Source organism: Coturnix japonica, chromosome 1 (genome assembly GCF_054131305.1).
Source record: "Coturnix japonica strain WE chromosome 1, WE-NBRP24, whole genome shotgun sequence".
In the NCBI taxonomy this organism is placed as follows: domain Eukaryota; kingdom Metazoa; phylum Chordata; class Aves; order Galliformes; family Phasianidae; genus Coturnix; species Coturnix japonica.
This window is the reverse complement of record NC_140663.1, coordinates 93720192-93744451: the sequence shown is the minus strand read 5'-3', so window position 1 is coordinate 93744451 and position 24260 is coordinate 93720192. Positions and strand designations below refer to the sequence as shown.

The 24260-nt window shown below is 41.3% G+C and overlaps 1 protein-coding gene across 4 annotated transcripts in view; it reads right to left on the bottom strand.

Annotated features, from left to right (window-relative positions):
• Positions 1-24036, bottom strand: part of JAM2 (junctional adhesion molecule 2) — a 28994-nt gene extending 4958 nt beyond the window's left edge. Inside the window, exons 1-4 of one of the 4 annotated variants that reach the window (XM_015880784.3) lie at positions 23953-24036; positions 5078-5143; positions 2066-2179; positions 738-890 (exon numbers count right to left, since the gene is read on the bottom strand). In XM_015880784.3, coding sequence (XP_015736270.2) covers positions 738-890; positions 2066-2179; positions 5078-5143; positions 23953-24007 — 388 coding nt within the window. In that variant the 5' untranslated portion in view covers positions 24008-24036. Of the gene's footprint in view, positions 1-737; positions 891-2065; positions 2180-5077; positions 5144-11262; positions 11311-22788; positions 22939-23952 lie in introns of those variants that run through there. The other 3 variants (XM_015880793.3, XM_085527782.1, XM_085527786.1) reach the window with 3 other exon arrangements.
• Between the last annotated feature and the right edge of the window lie 224 nt (positions 24037-24260).

Genomic DNA, 24260 nt, shown 5'->3' with positions numbered 1-24260 from the left:
CAACTGTTTGACAGTCACTGAGGAGGTGAACACTTGTGTACGTGCTCAACAGCTACCACATTAATAAATAGGGGCTCTGGAGACAGGGTGGATGGTAGAGTTCTGCTACTGAGGAGCACTTTAAGGTCTGTAAGCTGACAAAAACAGTGAAGGCAGAGGTTTGCTCCTAGGGTCCCTCACCATGTGCACCATACTCATTTTTCTATCCTTTCCCCAAGTGGGAAAAAAAGAAGCAAGAAAAAAACCCATAAAGCATAATAGAAAAATATCTCTCCTATAAATAAAGTCCACAGATTGCTACCTGGCATTATGCAGGCACTGCAGCAATTTCTCCTTCCAAAAACAGGAGGAGACCGTAGCACATTAGAATGAACTGCTGCTTTGGAATATTTGATAAGTGTTGACAGATGCTGACTTTCCAGTGTCAAACAAGATCAGATTCTCAGCCACTGAGTAGCTTCAGTTTCAGTAGAAGTGGAGGTTTCATCATCTCATTGATCATCACACTTGATAATTTTTGACAATGAAAACACACATTCATGTCAATAAAGAAGTAAGTTATGCTACTTTCTGATGCAAGTGTTCATTTCTTTGAATGAATGTAAGCAAGAACATATATTTATTACCCAACCCAAGAAAAATCCAAAAACCCAACAGCTACATCCTACATGGACAATCCCACATGTAACACCATGGAATTTATTTACAGAAATCTAAGTGATAAGTTTTCTTTGTACCCAATACTGTGAGAGTAATGGTAGCCTCTCCCAGGTGTTGCCCCTCTTCACTCTTCGCACTGATTTCACAGCGGTAGGTCCCAGAATCCTTTCTCGTCACATTTCTAATACGGATTCCTGTATTCAGCATCTCTGCTCGGTCTCTAAGATCACCTTTAAGAGAAAACAGACAAAGTGGTTTCTGTTCATTGCTTACAGAAAATATATATTTCTTATTGACTGGTTCTGAAACCCCAAACAAATTATGAACTTATGCAGCACTAGATATCTATCACCAAGGAGCAATATGTAATCCCCCTCCTAAGACAGTAAGAAACTTCCACAAACTTCTCCATTTTGTCCAGAAAGAAGTCACCCGAAATGTGAATATAGAACACTTTTTCTTCTGCAGACATTTCAAGACAGTATGTATAACAGTAATCATGTGACTGAAAAAAAGAAAAGATGGTTTTCCACTCAGAGTGGTGGCAATCACTGACTGACTTCTCTTACAGAAAGATTTCTGAGCAAGACGAGAGCAAACTATTTGACTTTTTAACTTAGCAAGAAATAAAAAGATGGATTTAGCAAAGATATGGCCACTTCTCTTACAATGAGCTTTTCTTCATTCAACAGCTTGTTATGAAATTAAACTTGCACAAGCAGAACAAGGAGTTCTAGTGTCTTTGTAACTGAAACATATGCAGGGAAAAAAAAGTTCAACAAGACCAGCACATCTTGCAAGCTCTATAAACTAAGAAAATTGCTGTGGCCTTATTTTACTTCTCAAGCTTTACTTGTCACGTACAAGGTACCAAAGAACCACACTTTCTTCAACAGATAAGGCTGAGGTAAGTCTTCTAAACAAAGTATAAACTGAGATTCTACTTTTGAAAAGGAGTACAAATAATTTAAAATGTACTGCTGAGTTTATATTTTATGTATATAAACATCTCTGCATTATTCATATCTAAGCCCCTAGCTCTACAGCAGGCTTCTGAAACCTCTTTGTTGGATAGGAGTGCAGAGCTTTCAACATTTATTTTTTGGTGAGTTTATGTTTGAATCTAATTTCATTTTTAAAAAGCCTCCAGGAACACGTGCTGTCGATTTTCTCTGTCTCCAGTTTTGTTATACTTCACTTCCTTAAAAACGTAACTGAATGTTGAGAATTTTCTGAAGAAAAGCTGTTCGTTTTCTTTTTCCCTGAGAAAACATTATTTTTCTCAAAAGGACAAAAGTCAAGAGCATCCCCTTTCAGTCGTTTTCCTAATGTTATTCCCAAAGCGAGTTGATACCTGTGCAAGTGAATGACATTAAGCCATTAGTCTAAGCTTATAGTACTATACCTGTAAATTCACCTTTGTAGTAAACAAATGAAACTTCTTGGGACTGGATTTTCTTCCATTCTATTCTTAGGCTCATCCCTTTTGAAAATTTGTGCTTGCAACTAAGAATAGCCTCTAGAGAGGGAAAACAAACAAACAAAAACAAAAGAACAAAGAACAGAAGAGAAAGTTAGAACTTTCAGCATTGCGTGCAGTGCACATTCAGGTTCCATGACATTAATATTCTCCTTTAAAAGAGCTTGAGCAGTCAGCACAGGTCGGATCTATTTAAATGATGTCATCAGACCTTATACAGACTTACCCAAGCACAAAGGAGAAACAGAAACAAGTAATTTGCCCATAGTTTAGTGGACTTGGGATCAAACTTCAGATATAGGATGAGCAGAGATTCCTTTCTACTCATTTTATGTTTCAATACTTTTGTCAGTGAACAAACACCATTAAAAGGATTTTCTTCCAGTTATTATCTATACTGACTCTGAAGTCATTAGCAGTAGTTTACCTGTAACAACACAAATGAAAAACACACCAGTAATTTAAATATTCTAAGTAACTTAAATATTTAGGTTCAATTTGACTTTGGTTATTTTAAGGGTATGTGGAAGATGAGCATATGCTTCATTAAGATTATTCAGCCAAGGACCTCTTCAGCGCAAAAGTAATAGCAATAAAAGGGTAGCAACAAACAAATACAAGCTAACCAGCAAACCCTTCAGTAAATAAATCTTCAATATTAATAATAATTGCCTGGATTCTTTCCTCTGATACTGTCTCTAACCACACATCTGTCTGTCCCTGAATCTATTAATAAGTGAAATTTAGTATCTCTCAGGATCTTCTGTGAAAGAAACGAATACAGTATTGATCTTGACTTCTCGTCTTTCAATATAGGTGAGAGCATCACATATCAAAAGCCCTTGTAGTTTTGGCAATGCCTGTCTGGTTTACAGGAGGCAAATACCTACTGATAAAACATACAACCAGTCTGCACTAACCAGCATCTTCATTTCCAATATCAGCAAAAAAAGCTGCAGGGTGATCAAGAGGTACCAACAGTTCTGTGCATCCACCTTATAGACTTGCATACATTTCCAGTCTGCTAGATTTATGTTTGTTGCCCTCTATGTTTTAATTAAAAAAATATTTTCTAAAAGTAAGTTTGGTTAGTTATATATATAACTATACTACATAATTTTATATGCAGGCCAGGACCATTCCTCTTCACTCAGTGCAGCCTAGGCAAAACAAAAGGTTGAACACCCATGCTTAAAGTTTCATCTCCCAGGTCTGTCCTGTGAATAAACAAAAAGCTTCAAAGGGGTCAGGCTGGTAGCCCTAAGGATCTCTCGTGGGTAAATAATGTTCAGACTTCAAAGAAAAACAATGAGACAAGAGGGCATTATTTGCCAGAAACATGTTACTCATGCACTGGCTGCTTCCAAATGCATGTGGTGCACTCAGGAAGCCTGAGGTTCCTGACTTCAGGTTGAGTGGCTGGGTGGAGCCTTCCTGAATCTTAAGATTTGCTGAAGTTTCCTTTCCATTCTGTTTTTGTATCCCTCTAACAAAGAAAAGCCATCATTCAAGCTCAGTTTGCTTTTGCTACTGACCTTGTGACTGCTGGCTGGTCCCCTGAGTTGGTCTATATTGGCTGAGCTGTCTACATCAGCTGAAGTGTTCTCAGCTTAACAAGTCACCTCTGTCTTGAAAGAGCTGCCTGTCTCGTGCTACTTTTTTTTTCCTCTTAAGAAAAGTCTCGTATTGATGCCCTGCCACTAATCTTATCCAGAGAAAAGGTACAGAAAGGGAGCAGTGGAATGCACACAGAACAGAAAAAAACATAACTAAAGCCTTCCTTACTTACAGTTCTCTCCTGCTTTTTCCCATACTAATAGAATCAGAGAAAGGAATTTTCCAGAAATGATCTACTTGGTTTTCATTAAGATAGACCTACAGGAAGCTGTTCATCAGCAGAGGCTCTATCAGCCTGGTAAGAGCCCTCTGGGATCTTGGAGAGGTCTGAACGGCATTGGCTTTGGATTTATGTCTGGACCAGGGCAATTATTTGATTAGCCCTCCCCTACAGTAATAGGAATTGGAAGTGAAAATAAAAACACATTTCAGATCAGCTGCATTTAGATTAATAGCTAACTCAACCTGCTCCTACTGTCCCTTAGTGCAAAAAAAGCAAAAGTTATGCCCATTTCCATGTTAAACTGGTCTTGCACTCATACAAATACCAGAATAACAAAGTACAAGCCACGCATATGGGCAGGGAGCTGACAGCTTCAGAGACCAAATACTTCATCGTTACCTCATAGATGAATAAAAACTCTCTAAATTCTGAAATTCCCATCTCTTTGCATTCCAGCCAAGTACAATGAAATAACAACAAAAATCCACACGAGCCACATACCTCACATACTTATACATTACTAGGATCTCTTTCTCATCTATTCAGCTAACATCAGGTTTTCTTCCCTGCCTCCTTAACTACTGTAGCTGATTATTGGCAATCATTATCCACCATGACAAAAGTCATGATAAAAAGTATATATTTAAGACAGTCATTAAAGTTACTGCCATTTTAAAAACAGTCACTAAGTTATAGCTACTGACAAAGGAGAAAAAATAATGGTAAATTCACTCTTAAGAGTTTAAGATTAATGCTTTTCCTATCCACCAGCTCACAGCAAGCACTTTGTGTGGAAGGAAATAAAACTAATGTTACAGAGTGGGCTACCAAGACTGAAAAACAAGTTTCAAGAACCATGGAATAGGTGAGGTTGAAAAGGACCTTTGGAGAGCATTTAGTCCAACTCCGTAAGCAACTGAGAATGGAGACAAAACAAAGATTATAAGAGCAGCCAACACAGAGAGTAGGATCAAGACCACCACCCTCCCTACCACCCAAGGAAATAGGAAGACAATCTTAACTGCACAGCTTTTGTCTGCATAGCTTGCATATTTTTATTACATATATTTTTAATCAGAGCAAGGCATATACTATACCTTTAAACTCCTCTGCTTTTACGTGTTTATTATCTGTTTCAATAGCAATTCCAGCCACCTTATGATCTGCAAGGACAAAAAGAAAAGCAGTTCAGTGATAAATGCTTGTACTTTTTTTAGTGTTTCAGCAGTTTTTGAGACTTCCTTATGCAGTACAGCTTGGATATTTTCTGCTGAGCACTTGACTAAGATTTAGAGGGTGGCTGGCCACGTGGGTAGCCTTGAACAATACATATTTTCCTATGACCTGGCACCTGTAAAGAAAAAAATTACATATATATATATATAATAGTAATGTTTCTCTGTAACAATACCGTGGTAATATTTACATGTGAGAAGTTATGTGTAAGCAGTAGGTGTTGTTATACTGAGGAAACATCTCAGTCTGTTTTTAATTGAGGTTACTTGCATTAACCTGTGAGCGTATTTTCCACTGTATTTCTGTTACATGGCAGGCTTCTTTCCTGAATACCACAAACTGCTTATCCAGGTTAACATATGTGCAGTAATTGGCAAGAAACTCCAGAAAATACTCCAGTCTGCATTGCCTCATGATTCAGGGGTGTCCCTGCCCTGCAGGAACAGCTGAATACATTTCTTTACACAGGTTTATATTAATATTTTTTCAAAAGTATCTCAAGTTCCAGAGGATTTAGATAAATTTTCAAGGCAGTATGGACACTCACCTCACACTCAGTTTCCTATGTCCATATCAGCCACTGAACAACTGCTACAAAGGGTATGAAGAAGTGAGCACAACTCACAAAGGTACAAAAAGAATAGAGAATGAGGGCAGTCAGTCAGAACATCTCCTCTCTGACAGTCCCTCTTCTGCACACTTTAGCTCAGCTCCAGTGCTGGGCTTTCCCATGCGCTGCAGCTTACCTCAGGGAACATCCACCTGACCCCACCATGAGCTCTCTAGGGCTTCAGGGGCAACTATACTTAGGCACCTGCTGCTCCTCCTTCTCTCTGCTGGGTGCCTGCAGGGCTGTTTCTGCTCCCCTCAACTCTCCCTGCTGTGTTCTGTATGCCGTCTCTTCCTCAAACTGTCCCCAAGGCTCACCAAAGTGGCTGCTGGGCCCAGCCATGTGTTTGGCACTGGTCAGCCCAGGCCTTGCCTCACACAGTAGTCCCACAACCTCCTAAGTGTGCCTCAATGCACTACTACTCAGAGCTGCTGTTTTCCAGGTACCTCACTGCCTCTCTCTCCCAAATCCAAATGCATGTCCAACATTCCTTGTTTCTCAGAAAATACAGCTTCACACTTGGAAATAAAGTGAATTTTCACATCTGCAGATTAATAAATGATCCAAATTCATGTGCAGCTCTCCTGTCCTCAGTATGTCCTAATCACCTCTGTGTCACCCCAGAACAGTTACAGAAGTTTATAATATGAAAGTAAATACAAAGTGAAGATTATAGTTCAAGCAATGCTATTTATGTTCCCTCAGATTACAGAAACAGCAAAAAATATTTCCATTACAAATCATGCTTTTTTCCACTCCATCAAGAAAGGAAACTTTCCTGTTGGACTTTCATAAGAGTAAAACAGAACAAACTACTAAAAGAGCCCTGAGGAGAGCGGCAGAGGGAACACCTCTTCTCCCCCAGCACTTCCCTAAGTAACAGCTGCCCCTGCACCTACACACACAGCCCATCTCTGATTTTGCCTAAGCTTGCCCTAAAAGGGAGGCTGAAATAATTCTCCTTTACATTCTCTATTAAGCCCTTTTAGATTTATGGAAATTAATCAGCTTTTACTTTTACCCAAACCCATTCCTAGAATTGTTAAAAAAACAATTATCCTTTAAACCAGTATGTAAAAAAATCACGTTACCTACTGAAATAACATCTTCCTTCACATTTTCATGGTAGGTAGAACATTTTGTTTTGAGGCCCTTCCTTCAGCTAAACTTGAGGAGGAAGCATTTCTAGGCCCTAAGTGTGTGGGTAAAGCCATTTATAAACATTATTGGCACATCAGCCTTCTGTATGCACATCGAACAACCTGAACACTGTATGACACACAGCATTTCATAAACTTGAAAATTCTCTCTCCTATTTAACATAGTGATCACAAAGCTCCCTGACCTGGCTTTAAGTATTCATGAGCTAGAATACTTAATAGGAAATAATGTTTTATGACTTCTGTAGCAAGACCGTGGACTTGCTTATTTCTGTGGAAGTTATCATGAAATTACTCTGTACACTTTGTATTGGAAGCTTGCAATTGCACCAAGTCTGTGTATTTCTTCCTGGAACAGGGGATTACAGAATACACAAGTCTGGTATGCAATGTAACAGGTAAAAAACATTTTGTGAGAAAAAAGGGAAAAAAAAATCATACTCCTCACACACAAAGCCTTCCTTGTCACACACAACTCACACATATATACATGCTCCTCTTCAAGAAGCCCTAGCATCTGAACTCTAAGATGGTGCAGTGGTAGCTGATGATCAAGACCTGCTCAAGCAGGAGAGGTCTTTAAGGCTAGAGCACTTCTTCCTAACAATGCCATTTTAGAAAGTTTATTCAGAAGCCAATACTCAAGCACTGGATTTTAATTCACCATATGAAAAGCAATAGAGAAAAGATGACAGATTTCTGTACTACCAAACTTTTTATTCATCAAATGCTTTTATACACAGACAGAAAAACACTGAAACCAAAAAACAAACAAACCCCTTCTCTTCCATAAGTAACTTAATTTATTTGAAACTAGGCCCACAAAATGCAGTTTCCATTTAACTATCATGCAGCTGTAAACTGACACTAGCTGGAGGAATCATCAAGGAAGAGCGTATTAGTCAAACCAAATCAAAGGAAACTGTGGTGCCTGTAGGAAATTACACAAGAACAGAACCAAAACAAAGTAATAAGTACAAGAAAAAACGTAGTCTTGTGGTATTTGTTTTGCCAAGTTCTAAGTAGCAGGTGGCCAAGAGAAAGCTGAACAAAGGATTTCAAAGGATACCGAAAGCTTAGGAAGTCCAATGTCCCAGGAATAAAGAGATAACACAGACAGATCTCTTACAGTAACCCCCCAACGGACAACAGGAAGGCAACCATTATGAACTCAAATGATGCCTCGTGTCTTATCACAGTCACAATGTTCACATGTCATTTGGTGCTTGTGTTACCATATTTTTTCCTAAGTCGAGTAGCCCACAGATGGCATAGTCCATAAACAAGAGACAGAAGTGATGAAGCTACTTAACCTCAGATAGAATTTATCACCTCAGATAAATTTATCACCTCTGCAGAGAAAGACTTGGGGGTCCAGGTAGACAAGAAGCTGGACATGAGCTGGCAGTGTGTGCTTGCAGCCTGGAAGGCCAACTGTGTTCTGGGCTGCATTAAAAAAAGGGGTGGCCAGCAGGGAGGGGGAGGTGATTGTCCCCCTCTACTCAGCTCTTGTGAGGGACCATCTGCAGTACCACATCCAGGCCTGGGGCCCTCAATACATGGAAGGACATGGATCTATTAGAGAGGGTCCAGAGGAGGGTCCACTAAGACGATCAGAGGGCTGGAACACCTCTCCTATCAGGAAAGGTCAAAGGAACTGGGCTTGTTTAGCTTGGAAAAAGAAAAGGCTCCAGGAAAACCTCATTGTGGCTTTTCAATACTTGAAGGGAGAGTATAAGCAGGAGGGGGAGTGGCTGTTTACAAGGGTGGATAGTGATAGGACAAGGGGGAATGGTTTTAAATTGAGACAAGAGAGGTTTAGGTTAGATATTAGGAGCAAGTTTTTCCACACAGAGGGTAGTGATGCACTGGAACAGGTTGCCCAGAGAGGCTGTGGATGCCCCATCTCTGGAAGCATTCAAGGCCAGGTGGGATGTGGCTTCTGGGCAGTCTGGTCTGGTGGTTGGTGACCCTGCACATAGCATGGGGTTGGAACTGGCCTGGATTGAAATGATCGTCTATTCTATGATTCTATGTGGTCACCACAACCAACAGGTTAACTATCATCTTGCTCATGGTAGTGCTGGCAATGTTAACTGCAGTGCGCCAGGGTTGAGGCCCACCACTATTCCTAGACACATTTATGTCACCAGATGAGTGTTTAAGCAGCTTTTGTCTTCCATCAGTTCACGTGGTAAACACTAGCCTCCAATAAACATGCCGAAAAGAGCTAGGGACTATTAGCAGACACTGCAACTGCAGGAATCTCCACAGTGTTTGCCAGAACCTCCAGCCAATTCCAGAAACCAGTGATTTATTAACCAAAATGTAGCCTGGGCTGAACACAAACAGCCCCATTTAGGAAATATAACAAACATAGCATAAAGAGTTCAAACTTTAGACAAGGGCTAGAAGAAAATAACATGCATTGTGAAAAAAGAAAGAAAAAAGAAAAAGCTCAACTTATATCTCTTATTTATCTTGAATATTCTTGAACTGTAATAATAGAACAGGATTTACTTTAGGAAAGCTTATCTGTTTTACAATAAAACAAAGAAACAAACAACCAGAAACCACCCTGCATACCTTTTCTACCACAGAAAACAAACATGAGTAGTCTCATTTGCAGAGGAGACTGTAGAATCCATCTAAATCCACATGCATGCAGCAAGTTTGTATCTTACTAGGCATGATGCAACTATGCAAAGCACAACAATCCAAGGAATAATGAATCTTTTGGTGCTGATGAACTAACAGGGTATAAAACACCAGAAGAACTCAAGTTCTGGTTTCAGACTCAAGTCTGATGGTTTCTCAGCCATCCCTTCGCTTACGTGGTGGTAGCTGTCAGCAGATTTTATAATGTTTTGGAAAATGCTGGACTTAACCACAGTAAGTTCTAGTCATCCAGGCACCAGAGCCAGTGGGTAATACATACAGTGCCCGAGAGCATCTTAACACTCCATGAAATATGTGGCAAGATTTCAAACACTCTTCTTGGCTAATTAGGACACAGTCCATACAGATGTTTCTAATCAAGAAAAAAACCTAGAGATCCCATACCATGTACATGTGTTATCTATGCTTCAGAGGCAAATGAGATATTTCTCAACTAGCTTGAAATAAATGGCCTTTACTAGGTTAAATTTTTAATACTTCTGTAACTGTTAAGAAAAACTGCTCCTCAGTAAGACACAGTGCTTGTTCCCTGGCGCTACAAAGATGTCACTGAAGTTGTATCTGTGCTGCTACAGTCTCAAGGTGAGGGAAAAACATACGGCTACTTATTTTCAATAAACAGTACTAGGAATGCAGTATCTTGATCTTCACTCTTGGGAATGGCCGGTACATAAAAAGCAGCAACCTTTTAGATACTCAGAAGAAACAAAGGATAAGAAGACTGGGGGGGGAACAAAAATAGGCAGAGTAATACAGCCTAACTTCTATGCTTTAGCACAGGCTGTGAATTCCTACAGGCAGTGTCTTTTCTGTTACTAGATCAACAGTTCCAAGAAGAACCTTGTAAGGTACTTGCATTTGTGCATACAGATACCTGTTTGCTTTCCCTCATTCTCCCTGACCACTTTCCTGTAAGCCCTTTCCTAATGCCTGACAAATCTCATATTCACAGAGAAACAGACTAGTTTTACAAAATATGGGAATGGAAAAAAAACAAAACAAAACAACAACAACAACAACAAAAAAAAAGCCAGCTAAACCCAACATCTGGTTTGGCTTCCCTTTTGGAAGAGAAGCTATTACAAAATTACAATTCCAACTCTACAGCTGAGTAGTAATCTTACATGCAAAAATTGACCTTCCCCCTGTTCCCCCAAACCCAAAGGCATTTTCCCCTGTTAGAGACCAGGTTCAGAGTCACACACAGTAGATTAGTCCTCTCCTCTGCTTGCTCTCCTGAGCCATTCATTTGAAGCTTCTAACAAGGCCAGCATCCAGATGGTAGGGTAGTTAGAAATCCAACATGCACACGCATTACATGTCTTGCCGAGTTAGTCATCAGGCACTCTTTTTATCCTTTTTCATTAAAAGATCTCAAAGAGCAAAGGTAGTCAAATTCTGCATGTATGTATGTACATACACACATACATTTCTACAGATACCCAAGCAAGACATAACAACTGGACTTTAAAGTACCCTACCTATAAAACCTCTTTTACATCAAAGGAAGGTGTACTTTAGGCTGGTTCTCAAAGCATGACAGAGTAGTAGGCAGTTTCAAATGAAAACTTAGGTTAAAGCATTTAAATGGCCTCACCACTCAACTTCAAAGTTTCTCTTGGATTTACTACTTATTGCAGATCTGGAGGTCTAAAAAAAAAAAAAAAAAATAATCCAAAAACATAAGAAGTGCTATTTTAATTAGATGTAGCATACAAACAAAAATTACAGCAGTTCTTTGCACTCATCTGTTAGAGAAAGTATGTTTTTAATCAGTCAGCAGCCCTGCCTTTGTGATGGAAATCATGTGAGAAGCAGCTCGGAGAATCATACTACATCCAGCTGGGAGCTGCTCCATAGGGGACCAGAAGCTTTGTCAGTACCACTAAGAGCAGGATTTCTACCTGTATTGAAAGCTAGTGTTGGATGGTCTGAAGAGCTCTCAGTCTCGCAGGGGTGAAAAAGCTCTTTTGTTGTATTGCCTCAATTACAGAGCAGACTAGAAATGCAGTTCTCATTCAGGATGCCAGCCTAGGGATGGTTTAATGCTCGGCTTTGTATGTGTGCTGTTTCAGTGCAATCTGAAAGGCCAGCACACCAGCTGACGTTGCCTTTGCTTTTACTCTCAAGATATTTTTTTTTGCTTAACTTGAAGGTCAGGAATAACAAGAGTACAGTTTTCAATTATCTTTAGTTAGCAGCAGCAGTCCTGAGAGTTTAGGATCACATTCATGATCACTTTGGAGCACAGCCCCAAGGACAGCAGGCTGGCAAGGCAGAACTGGAAGCGCCTGTAGAAGAGAAAGCAGGGAATAAAAACAACAAATGGCATGGGACAAGACAGGAAGGGATTATATAGGTCAGCCTTTATGAAGAAATTGAACACCGAAGTAAATGAATTCCAGAGAATACCAAACAGCCCCCAAATTGCTTTCAGTAGTCCCAACACTGATTACTGGTGTGACAAGGAGTGGGAAATAAGAATGTATATGCTTTTAGAGATACGTTATTAACCAAGTGACTATTTATGGTTCTCGTTTTCACAGCGGCCCCACGGAGACCCGACTCCAAGGCCTGCTGCCCAGAGCCCGCCGGGCTGCGCACTCGGGTTGCCCCAGCAACGAGGCGGCGGCTTAAGGCAGCCTGCAGGCACGGGAAGGGCCGGTGCTGCACCCACTGCTGCCCTATTGCGGCAGGCATCAGGATGCTGAAGGCTTGTGTCCTATGCCATTGTGTTTCAAAACAGTAGGTAGGAGGTAGGAGGGACGTCCACTCCCACAGCTTCTTGTCTGCTGCTGTCCCATGCACCTCATGTAGCGCACAGCAGCAGCGAGCTGAAGAAACAGGTCTAACAGTTCACCAAAACGCTTGTCTGTTCAAATACCTAGAGAAAATCTCATAGCGCAATTACTGAGTTCACAGAACAAAGCCGAGCCCCCACTGCAAACTGGCATGTCCCTCTGAAGTCAATAGTACCAGGCTGATTTACATCAACCGTAAAATCAGCACTGAAACACAAGGGAGCTGGGGAACAAGAGAAAACAACTCCCTCAAAGGAGCCATACAACCATTTGGGCTCTCAGTTCAAGACATAAGTTCTACATTTGATTTCAGAGGTCTGCACAGCGCTCAAGTGACTTTTGCTGGGGCTGCCAAGCAATTTCAAAAGGACAAATGCTTTAAAGAAGCTGGGTCGTTATAAACCCACAAACACACATCTAAAAAAAGCCGGAAAACAGATTCAGTTTACTTTCCAGCTGCACCAACCAGTCATGACTCCTGTAAACACCATGTAGAATTGGAATTCCCGCTTGCTCAGAACCAGAGGAGAAAATGAACTCCCTTATGGAAAGGTCATGTTTCCAGATCCTAGGAAAAATATCAGGTCTCAAGGATTTCAAATCTTGGAAGCAAATACACTGTTCTAGTAAAGGAATGTTTCCTTCCATAAGTAGTATCATCCATTTGTGCTGGAATTTCCTAAGCATCCTCTGTCCTTCCTCAGGTTTAAAGCTTTTTTTTTTCCCCTCCACATAGGGCTTTTCAATCCCTTTTTGTATAATCTAAGCATTTCTACAAAGCACTTTCACTGCAGGAGATGAGGACCTATTTATCTTTAGAAGACAGACTTTAATGAGTACCAAACTAGCCACAATTAGGCACTACAAAGAGATTCACAGTAACAGGTAGAATGGCTAATTAAACCAACCACATCCAAACATCTCATTTTCAGAAAAAATTAATAATAAAAATCAAGCCAGCATTGTCAACTTATATCTTCCACTGAAGGAAATGATAATCTGTAGCTTAAAAAAAATGTGTTACTGTCTCAGAAGCAGACTTTCACCTAAAATATACTTCTGTACTAATGTGGATTGGGTGCAAGAACAGCTCCTCACGGCAAGCTTTTAAAGAGGGCTTTGCACAGGCCTCCTTCCATTCAACTTCTGCTGACTTTGGAATAAACTATGACTTCATTCTAGCTAGCATGTCCATTAAACAAAGTGTATATACATAAGAATCTTTCCAAAAACAGTAGGATACTCTTTAAATGGAAATGTCAGGTTTGTGTGATGCTTTGTGAATTTAGGATTTGTGAGGAGACATTTTCAGCAGCTGAGGGTGAGGTGTCACTTGACTGAATTCCACTTGAATCGTGAATTCTAGGATTGCATCTTGTTAGTGATCAGAAGCACTGGACTATGCAAAAGCTTTTTTCCTCACAACGCTATAGACCAGTTTCTTTGCTAATACAAGCTGCAAGTACAACGACCACTTCTCTCCCAGCCAAAGAATATGGTGATCTCTTCCAAATCATCTGCACACAGTTTGCCAAATTAGCTCATCCAACTTTCATTCACACATGATCCCATAATACTGCCAAGTTTGCTCAACAGTCTCTTCCTGCCAGAAGCAACTAACAGTTACGTTTGATGGCTATTACTTTCAATCAATATTGTGGTTTACAATACAAATATGTGCATATAATGTGTCAAGAAGAGCAAGAAAAAAAAAATAAGATGTTTTGCATGCTGGAAGATGGAGGGTGATTAGAAGAAATCCGCCGGAAGGTAGAGCTAAGAACAATAGGTCACAGTATAGTAGGTGCCAAATTTTCCTCAAAGGGAATGAAGAGGGTAATAATAATAATAACCACCGTAAAGTCTTCATCCCATTAAAAGCAACACAAGCAAAAAAACATATGTGTATTCAGATTAGAAAACATTAGAAGAACAACTCTGTAATGTTACACAGGAAACAGGAATAAACAGAGCAGCTCTGTTCTGTATTTATTTTTAAAATCAAGCACACATGTTAACTCAGTGATCATCACAGCTCCTCTACAGAAGAGATGTGTCGGGAGCCACATCCTTGAGAATATCAGGGAAAGGTTAGCTAACAAGCAGTTCAGCTGCTTTGTGTCAGTAAGGCAAGCTTGGGAAGCAACCTAACATTCCCAATTCACTAGTTTGAAGCTTCACGTAACATGATTTGACTATCTTGTCAGCAGATATCTAAACTAAGAAAGCACCAGCTGTTTCACTGTCACAAAAAAAAAAGTCACCAATTCTGTAACAGAAAAAAACACCCCACTCTTGGGGAGAGAACAACTGCATGGAAGACAAATAATCTTGTCATAACTTAGAAACAAAACTAATTCCTATCTCAGTGTGCTCCTGGTAGTCATTATTATTTTTAAGCCATCAGATAATTTTAAAATAAAAAAAAAAATAAAAAAAAATTAATGATTTCTAAAGCCACATAACAATCTATGTTAAGATGAAGATGATCTGACATATTTACATATTTATTTCCACTGCTGTTGCAGGCCTGCTCAGCTTGCATTGAGACTACATGGTACCAGCTAGCATCAGCAGTTAGGAATGGTCAAGAAACCAAGAAAGGGAACAAGATGGTCTGTTGAATAATAGATAGTTACCTGCATTTCTCTCCTATAAGAGGAACTCATTGCCATCTAAGTTTAGCTGAAAGCACACTTGTTACAAGAAGCCCATAAGCTATTATGCTTTATGTTTGAGTGCCAAGTTATGTTTTATGGCAGCTAAGGACCAGGTACCTTACAAGGCAAAATGAATTGCTCTTTCACAAGTGCACACACACACATAAAGAGTACCCACTTTAGGGCTGACAGATATGCAACTCCTTATAACCAAGTCTACGTATACCTTCCATTTAACCAGTTAGCCAAGCCCCTTGACACATTTAGCTATAGGAGTTGGTTTTTTTTTTATACCATCTGCCCACCTTTTTACGCTTCCCATCCCAAAGCAGAGACAGCTAAAGGTCATGAATTCAGAATCCAAAACAATCAGATTTATACCACATTTCTGCTTTTAAGACTTTGTCCGCACAGATATGGCTCCAAAAAACTACAGGGATTCAAATGCAGCATTCCACAGCAAAATGACGCTGTTATTTTGTTTTTCTTCTTCTGATTTTCACGTGGTTAGCCCCATCCCAAAACTGAAGTGTAAATCTTAGGTCACTAACCTGTTAACACTGGAGACACAATTACAAGTACTATGCCTGTAAGCAGGGCTACCAGAAATCAAGTCTACTTATATATGCACATATTGCACACAAATGACACATAGTTCTACTATTATTAATATTGTCTTATTCTCCTTGTATTCATGCAACATGAAACAATTCAGTTTCAAAAGAAAGACAAATCCCTCCCTATCCCTCCTGCTGTATTTTGTTCAATGCTTTTAGCTTCTAATCTCTGCTGGAAGCCACACACTGCTTCAGTAATGGTCAGCAGATATGCTCACTACCCAGCTTACTCTCCCGCACGCTGCTCTTTTGATTTGAATAAAATAAAGCACACACTGACATACAACTGTTCAAAGTGACAGTAAGATTCACATTTTCCCAACTAACTGGATGAAATTAAAAATCATTTTATCAAATGTTTGGCTAGTCATAAAGACTGCTCTCAGCTTTCCAAAGTAGTGTAAAACAACGTTTTTAAGTAGACTTTGTTGCATAGATATTTAGTTCAAGCGCATTAACAGTAAATGAAGTATCTGCCTTAAACATTTATGACATTTTTGGAAGAAAACACAAGTTTTCTGGGATTTTTTTCTTGGATTGAAGACTATCCTATAAGGTAAGAGAAAAAAACAAGAACAACTGCACTGCTTTATTGTTCCCTGAAAGGCACAGAGTTTGCTTTAACTCAATACAAGCATTCTGCACCTGCAAGTCTCTCAGCTGTATATATGAGAATCTGCCAGACCCATTTCTCTATTTACATAACTTGGAAGAGGTTTGCACGAGCTTTAAATAAGTCTGAATGCTTATAAACAGATATCACTTCCTTACTCCCTCACAGAAGTCAGCATGTTCTCCCAACAGCTATTTACGTTAGAAAGCCAGTAACATATTGCAAAATCTGGACATGGCCTCAGAAGCAATGCTTTTGCTTCCCCCCCACTCAAAAGGGGGAGATAAAGATCTGAAGTGAAGAGCAACTGCAATGCATTGTTAGAGAGCTGAGGACTCAGCTAGAGATACAACTGGAACTCATATTAAGAGTCATAGCAACAGGAGCTGGAAACAGTTTTTAGTCATTATCTCCATATATGCTGCTGATTCCATGTAGAAAAACAGCTTTCCCAGATGACTCCTATGCCCCAGAACATTATTTACTGAAAGGCTCAAAATGAAGTACATTAAGTTCTGGAAGGACCCCAGAGCCATCCCTTCAACAGCACTTGAACTGAACATGCAGAGAAGAATTGCATCTGCTTCTTATACTTAATACATTTAGGGAGACTTCTTTATCAACTAGCACTGTTTGAATCAATCAATGTCCAGGATGTCGATGTTCTACAAAAAAGGAAAAAAAAAAACCCCAAATAAATGTAGTTGACTTAAAATGGAATTACGTGAAGGCTTCTTAAGACTGTATGACAAGAAGGAAAAGCTTACGCTAACGTAGCCTCAAGCACTGCTTCTCAATGTGTAAGCATACACTATGGTATGCATCTGCTTACTACTCTATACCTCCTATTCCAGGCAGAAACTTCTGATGTTACCAGCAAGACTGGAGTCCCTGAATTTGTCATCTTTACTAGTCAATCCAATACTACAAAAACAGCATCTTAAAAACCTTCTGAGCTCTTACAACTACCAGGTGGTCCCAATCTCCCTCTTCCTCTTCTACATTTTCAACTGCCCTATTCAATATACAAACACTGATTTATTTCAGCGCTGATTTACCTTCAGGACCTTTTCAAGTGATTACAACATATATTTGCATTCGTAGACCACATTACACCTGGGAGGAACATTAACTTGGTCAGCTGCAAGTAGCAGGGGCATTCACTGTAAGATACAAAGAAAACCTCAAATACTGACTGAAAATAAAACATTTCATTAATTCATTCACATACAAATATTTACTGGCATTTAGTGTTTATTTAACATCTGTTTAATTTAGCAGCATTTAAAGAGTCACTGCTAGAAAGCATGTTTCTGACTTAGAGTGCCACCGAGCACTCTCAGAGAAACTTCTCTATTACTACTGGGCCAAGCTGCCTTCCCAAATACAGACACGCTACCCATTGTTATTAAATACCCAGGACAGCCTGCTTGAAGCCCAGTTTTGGAGCTGCTCACCACCAGCAGTCCAAGCAGTACCAAAGGTGCCCCGATGCCTTGTCATGCTCTCAAAAATCTGTCAGTTCATGAAACAAGACCTACAAACAAGAGTCACGAATTTAAGGGAGATATTCTCATCCTCATGACTGACCAGCTTACAGACTGGGAGAAGGGGCAGAAAAATCAGTCTCGATGGTCAACAGCCAATATTTACTTCTGCAAGCCATTTCACAGAAACGGGGTACTGAATCACAAAACAGCCCATAACATAAACCTAAACACATCTACACAGTCTAAAATGTATTGTTCAAGATGATGTAGTTTTGCTTTTTTATTTGCACCAGCAGAGCTACTAGAGAGCTTGAGTTATAAACCAGGGCTTCCCAGGAATTTCTCCCAGTTCATATTGAGCATTCTGGGATAACTTACCTAATCATTACCTGGTAACAAAGCAATTCTGTAATCCAGAAAGATTCTGAAAGAAACTGGATGCCTCCTTTGATTCCTGTTAGCCAAGAGGTGCTACAGTCTCACCAGTGGTTCAACAACTACTCCTGTTGTTACACTGCTTGCTGTTGCTCAGAAATGGCTATTTTTTCCTTCTTGCATCTCCAAAATCTCCTTCACCTCACAGTGCATGCTAGGAAGTGACAAGTGAACGGGACCAGATGTTCAGCTGCCAAGCTTACCTTCTGCCAGTATTACAAAATAAGCACTCAAGTGCTCAACGATATCCTGTGAGCACTAAGGTGACTTAAGCCTTATGAGGAGGCCTTATGAGGAGAGGCTGAGGGAGCTAGGATTGTTCAGCCTGGAGAAGAGGAGGCTCAGGGGAGACCTTATTGCTCTCTATAACTTCCTGAAGGGAGGTTGTAGTGAGCTGGGGGTTGGCCTCTTCTCTCCTGTAATCAGTGATAGAACTAGAGGGAATGGTTTTAAGCTGTGCCAGGGGAGATTCAGGCTGGACATTAGGAAGTATTACTTCTCAGAAAGGGTAGTCAGGCATTGGGAGGTGGTGGAGTCACCGACCACAGGAGTGTTCAAGAAATGTTTGGATGTGGTGTTGAGGAATATGATTTAGCCTGGAAGTATTGGTAATGGTTGGACTAGATGATCTTCTAGGTCTTTTCCAACCTTGATAATTCTGTGATTCTGTAAGCCACTGGAGACTTCCAGAAGAAAGCGTGGCTTTGGAAATACAGGTGAACACAAGCACACATGATCATCCAAGTGTAGCTCCAGCTTCATTTTCTATCCCATTCTCCTTTCCCAAACACTAGCATTCAGGAAACATATCATTTGTCTGGATTACAAGACACCATAATATTTGCTTAAAGCTTCCTGTGGTAGAATTACAGCAAAGTAATGTACAACACTTTGAGGAAGATGTGGCAGGCTTTTCTGCAGAAGTGTTATGTTAAAAGTGATAGTTCTCTGAGAATTGATCAGGATGGAAAAAGACATGCCAGAAAGTAAAAAACTAGACTTACAAAATTAGCTTTTCTTGGGAAGAAAAGGTGAATTAGCAATAAGAAAATTGCCAGTACAACTTTCAGTTGTTTCAGAAACTTTCAGTTTCCACATAACATTTCCCTAAGTTTCCATTAAAGCAATCACCTGGCTAGATATTAGCCACCAAATTGGAAAGGGATAACTTAATTGGAAAGGGATAAGATAACTAAGATAACTTACTAAGTTCTCACAGCAAGGAAAAAATCTCAATCAACCAACCACAGCAGAAAGATAGTCTGTGGCAAGTGGTTGTGCTTGACATTGGTTTGTAGCTTCAGGGAAACCTTAATTCAGCCATTCTGTAAAGCCCTGGCAAAAGCTCGCAATGGCAAATACAAATTTAATTGTTTTGATATAAATACAATTTTACTGCTGAGTGGATGCCTAATAACCTTCCTTTATGTAAGCTTTTACGCTGAACTGACCTCTATTATTGCTAGGAGAAAGCACGACACCAAATCCTTCTTTCTCTGAGAGAACTGTTAAATGAGAACGCCAGTCGCAAGGAATCAATTAGAAAGAGATCATCTTTAGAAATGTTCTGAGAGAAAGATGACATTTTACAGTGCTGATGGAAACTGACTGAATCGTAACAAACATTTAGATTCCAATTTCAGAGTTATGTTACTAGTTACTGATTCTCCAAATGCAGACAGTCCAAACATTCACCTCCCCACCTAACAAGGAAAGCTTGCTTACTGCTACTGCAGAAGATTTACATGCATGTCACTGTCTCTAATGAAAGAGCATCACTACTATTTACTCACGTGAAATGGAATGAGAGCTGATTTTCCTGTATATTAGCCACACAAGATGATTTCCCCATACTTAAAAAGAGTTGTCTTGCTCATGACCACCAGCACTTGGGGTACCCCCTGAGGAAGCCTTATGTAAAAGCTGTCTTTAACAACTTCAGCTCACTTCTTTAGAAACAGGTTTGCACACGTGCTTTCCCAATAATATCTGGAGTTAGACAGCGGCCTCTGAAAAGCTTGGTAGCTCTAAGCTGTGAAAGATGATCCTGCAAATTTTAAGTCAGTCAGCTGAAGAGAAGATGTGAAGTCAAAGTTCAAGCACACATTCTTACTCATTTGTGACACAATCAGCCAATTTCTGTAGCAGAATCCAGCTGCCAGCGTGCTGCTGCCAAGATAGTCTGCAGCAGGAAATACAAATATTATATTATCACTAAAAAAAACAACAACAACAAACTTGGTGTAATTCAGTTAAATAGCCAACATGAAGACCTCATCGAGGCTCAATTAGATCTGCTATTAACAGAGGTAATTTTAGCTCTCATTATCAATGCCATATGCCCTATTGTAGTCACAGTTACCAGAAATACACGTCCTATTACGTGAACAAATAACTGCAGCACTGAAGCTGAGAGAACAGGACCTTAGAGGCCAAGAAACAGTAAAAACAAGTACTCCAACTCGAATACAATCACCTTCAACAGAAAAAGGGAACTGTGAACAGAGCCTTGGAAATTGAAGAAATTCCATCTCACCTTAAAATGGACTCTAATTTAGAAATAAGAGTAAGTCCTTATTAAGCTAATCCAGCAAACACAGAGGGCTTGGACAGAAGACGGAGGGTCAACTTGAAGAATATAATCATATATAACAGGGAAAACATAGTTTAAAAGACTTCCAAACAACACTATTTTGTACAGCTAATGCAGTCATGTTCTCTGAGTTCTTTGAGGGATGGAGATGTGACTTTTTTGACCTAGAACCTCTGTATCTGTCTGAAAGATTCTAGGGTAATATGGTTAGGCTGCAGTTGGACTTGATGATCTTCAAGGTCTTTTCCAACCTATGATTCTAAGATCCCCAAGCACTAAAGAGTGTTTGTTTTAAAGCCAATACTAAGAAAACTACATCCTAGCCTTATTTACTGCTGAATCAAACTACCCCAGGGAGCTCCACAAAATGTTTATGTAAGATCACTATTTATTGCCTCCGCATTGTCCTCACCCCGACACATTGCACTGCATTTGTTTTCAGCATCATCAGCTTAAATTTTAATTCTAACTTACAGTAATGCAAAGAAATTAAAAATACCAAAAACCCCACACCTGGAAGCTCCACAGAAGAGCTAGTTCATCAGTACGTACCACCTCCCCAACTGCTGCCGTGACTATTAATAGCAACAACTTCTGTATGTTTTCTAACTCACACCAACAGAGCTCACAAATCTTAGCCTGCTCACCTCTGAAAACATTCACAGGCAGCATCATTTTATGGAGCTCACACAGATTGAGACCGTATGACTGATGGTCTCCAGCTCCCCTTACTTTCCCCTAAATTAAAGATGAGAGAGGCTTTAACTCAGAGAAACCACTCCTTCTTTGGAACATTAGCATTTCTTACTAGGCTCTCACTGAAAAGACCTCAGCACTTTTCTTGGCTATGCTGACTTCCTATGGCCAGATTATCCAGCTCTTAACTCATGCAGCTGAATTACCAAGCAAGTTCTGTACAGTCGCACTACAACATAACCCTCATGCTCTTCTAGCATTAATCTAATTCTTTCTTTTCCTCATTAGCTTTTGCCCATTCCCTGCTAACTCTGCAGCATGTTGGGATCCGGACCCACACTAGAAACAACTCAACACATACATCTGACACGAATGCCAGCATTACTCAGACTTATTGTCAGCATGAGCACGCTGGAGCTCCAGGAACAGCAGCAGACTCCCGACAGCTTTCTCTGTCTGGATTTCCTCCAGCTCACAGAAACAATCAGCATTTGCACACCCACCTGCAGCCACTTTCTTCATGCAAAAAAACTCCATCTTAGCACACTGCTGGTAAACTGAGTTCTCTCCACCTGGCATTTTTTTTTGGGGGGGGAACAGTGACAGGAAGAGAAAAATAAGTGTATGCCAACAATTCAGCCAGCAGACCTAATGAACTGCCTTCAACCCACCCTGTGGCATTTCCATGCTGACCACAGCCAGCAGTATCAACACACAAAACCCAACAATGAGCAGCCTGAAAATGCTAAACCCACTCATTACTCACTAAATAAATAAAACACAGTAGCCTTATTTAATTAGATATGCCCACGAAACTAACAACAAATAAAGAAAAAAGATCAAAGAACCCTTTTTTGTCTTAAATTCACTGTGTGATAGAGGAAGCCACCCACCTAACAACCCAAGTTCTTCATAAGGTCTCGTACAGGTAAAAACAAAGGAAAACTGCTACCAAACAAAAGAACAAGCGTAGCGTACATCACTTGAAGGTCTGTCCTCTCAGAACATTAACAATCATTAACGTATGGAAAAGACCATCAAGTCCAACTGTCACCATGCCCACATCCCTCAGTGCCACATCCACACAGCTCTTAAACATCTCCACAGACAGTGCCTGCACCTCACCACTCCTTCTGAGAACAATCTTTTCCTAATATTCCAACCTGAACCTCTCAAGGTACAACTTGAGGCCATTCCCTCCCATCCTATCACTGTTACCTGGGAAAAGAGGCCGACTCCCACCTCACCACAACGTCCTTTCAGGTGGCTGTAGAGAGCGATGAGCTCTCCTCTGAGCCTCCTCTTCTCTAGACTGAACAAACCCAGCCTCCCTCAGCTGCTTCCCATCAGACTTGTGCTCCAGACCCCTCACAGCTCTATTGCCCTGCTCTGGACACACTCCAGGGCCTTCTTGGGGAGGAGGGGGCAAAACTGAAAACAGTTTGGTGAAGACAGAGGAAAAAAAAAAAACCAACCACCAAGCCAAAGAACTAGCAGAGTCACTTTGAGTCTGCCCTCCTCCAAAAAAGGTCTTCCACACACAAATTTATGTTAGATGAGCAGGAATTAAAGTTAAATGCAAGAGTGCCCTACTGAGCAGCTGGAACAGTCAGGTCTCAGGTTCTCACTTTGTTAGCAAGATAACATGACCTACACAATTCTTTTTCCAGGACATCCTTTCCACATATTGTCTCTTTCCCAAAGGCAGCAGTGAGACACAGAGCACACAAGAGCAAAGTCAGATGTGATCCAAAAGCACCAGCCTCTTCAGATGACTGGAACTATGAACACCACATATCCATTCACTGCTTCTCTGCAGCTACTCGGCCCCGTGCTCTGTTTTCACTTATTTCCATGTGCTTTCTGGGTGGGGCAGCTTTTGCCAACTTCACATCTCTCCGCCTGGTTTTTCAACGAGTTAAACGGGACCGTAAACGCGCTGGTAACATCAGTCTGCTCCAAAGCAGCGCTACCCGCAGAAAGCACATTTCTGCCACTTGCCCGTTCATCTCTTAGGATCCCTTCCCCGTAGGGCACGCGGCGCAGCCCGCATCCTAACACTCGCAGCGCCGCACAGAGCGGTCAGCTCGCCTTAAGGCTGGAGCAACTCAACATCCGCGCCAGCCCCGCGGTCGCTGCCCCCCAGGGCGATGCAGGGACCCGCGCCCCAGCCGGGCTCCCCCCGCGGCGCCCTCTACTGCCCGCGGGGCAGCTCCTGGCCGCCACCCGCCTCCGCGCCCCGCGTAGCCCGAACACAGCAGGCTGCCCGGGGGCTGCGGGAGCGCTCCCTGAGGCAGCGACAACTGTATACGCACACCCACACGTGCACACAGACAGACGCGGCACCGAACGTGCTCCCAAGGAAGAGGCGCGGCAACTTACAGTAGAGGACCCCCAAGTACCCGAGGAGCAGCAGGCGGAGGAGGCGGCTCGCCATCTTCCCGGCAGCGGCCGCTTCCCGCGGGCGGCAGCGGATAATCACCGCGGGGCGACGCCGGCTGCGGCGGGGCGTGGGGCGCGGCCCGGCCGGCGCGGAATGGAACGGAACGGAGCGTAGGGGAGAGAGGGGGCGGCCCGGCCCGGCCTCGCCTCAGGCGGCCCCCGCAGGGCTGTGGGGCTCCGCGCTCGCCCCGGAGCTCCCCTGCGGAGCGGGACCCGAAGGGGCGGTGCCGGCCGATAGGGCAGATCCA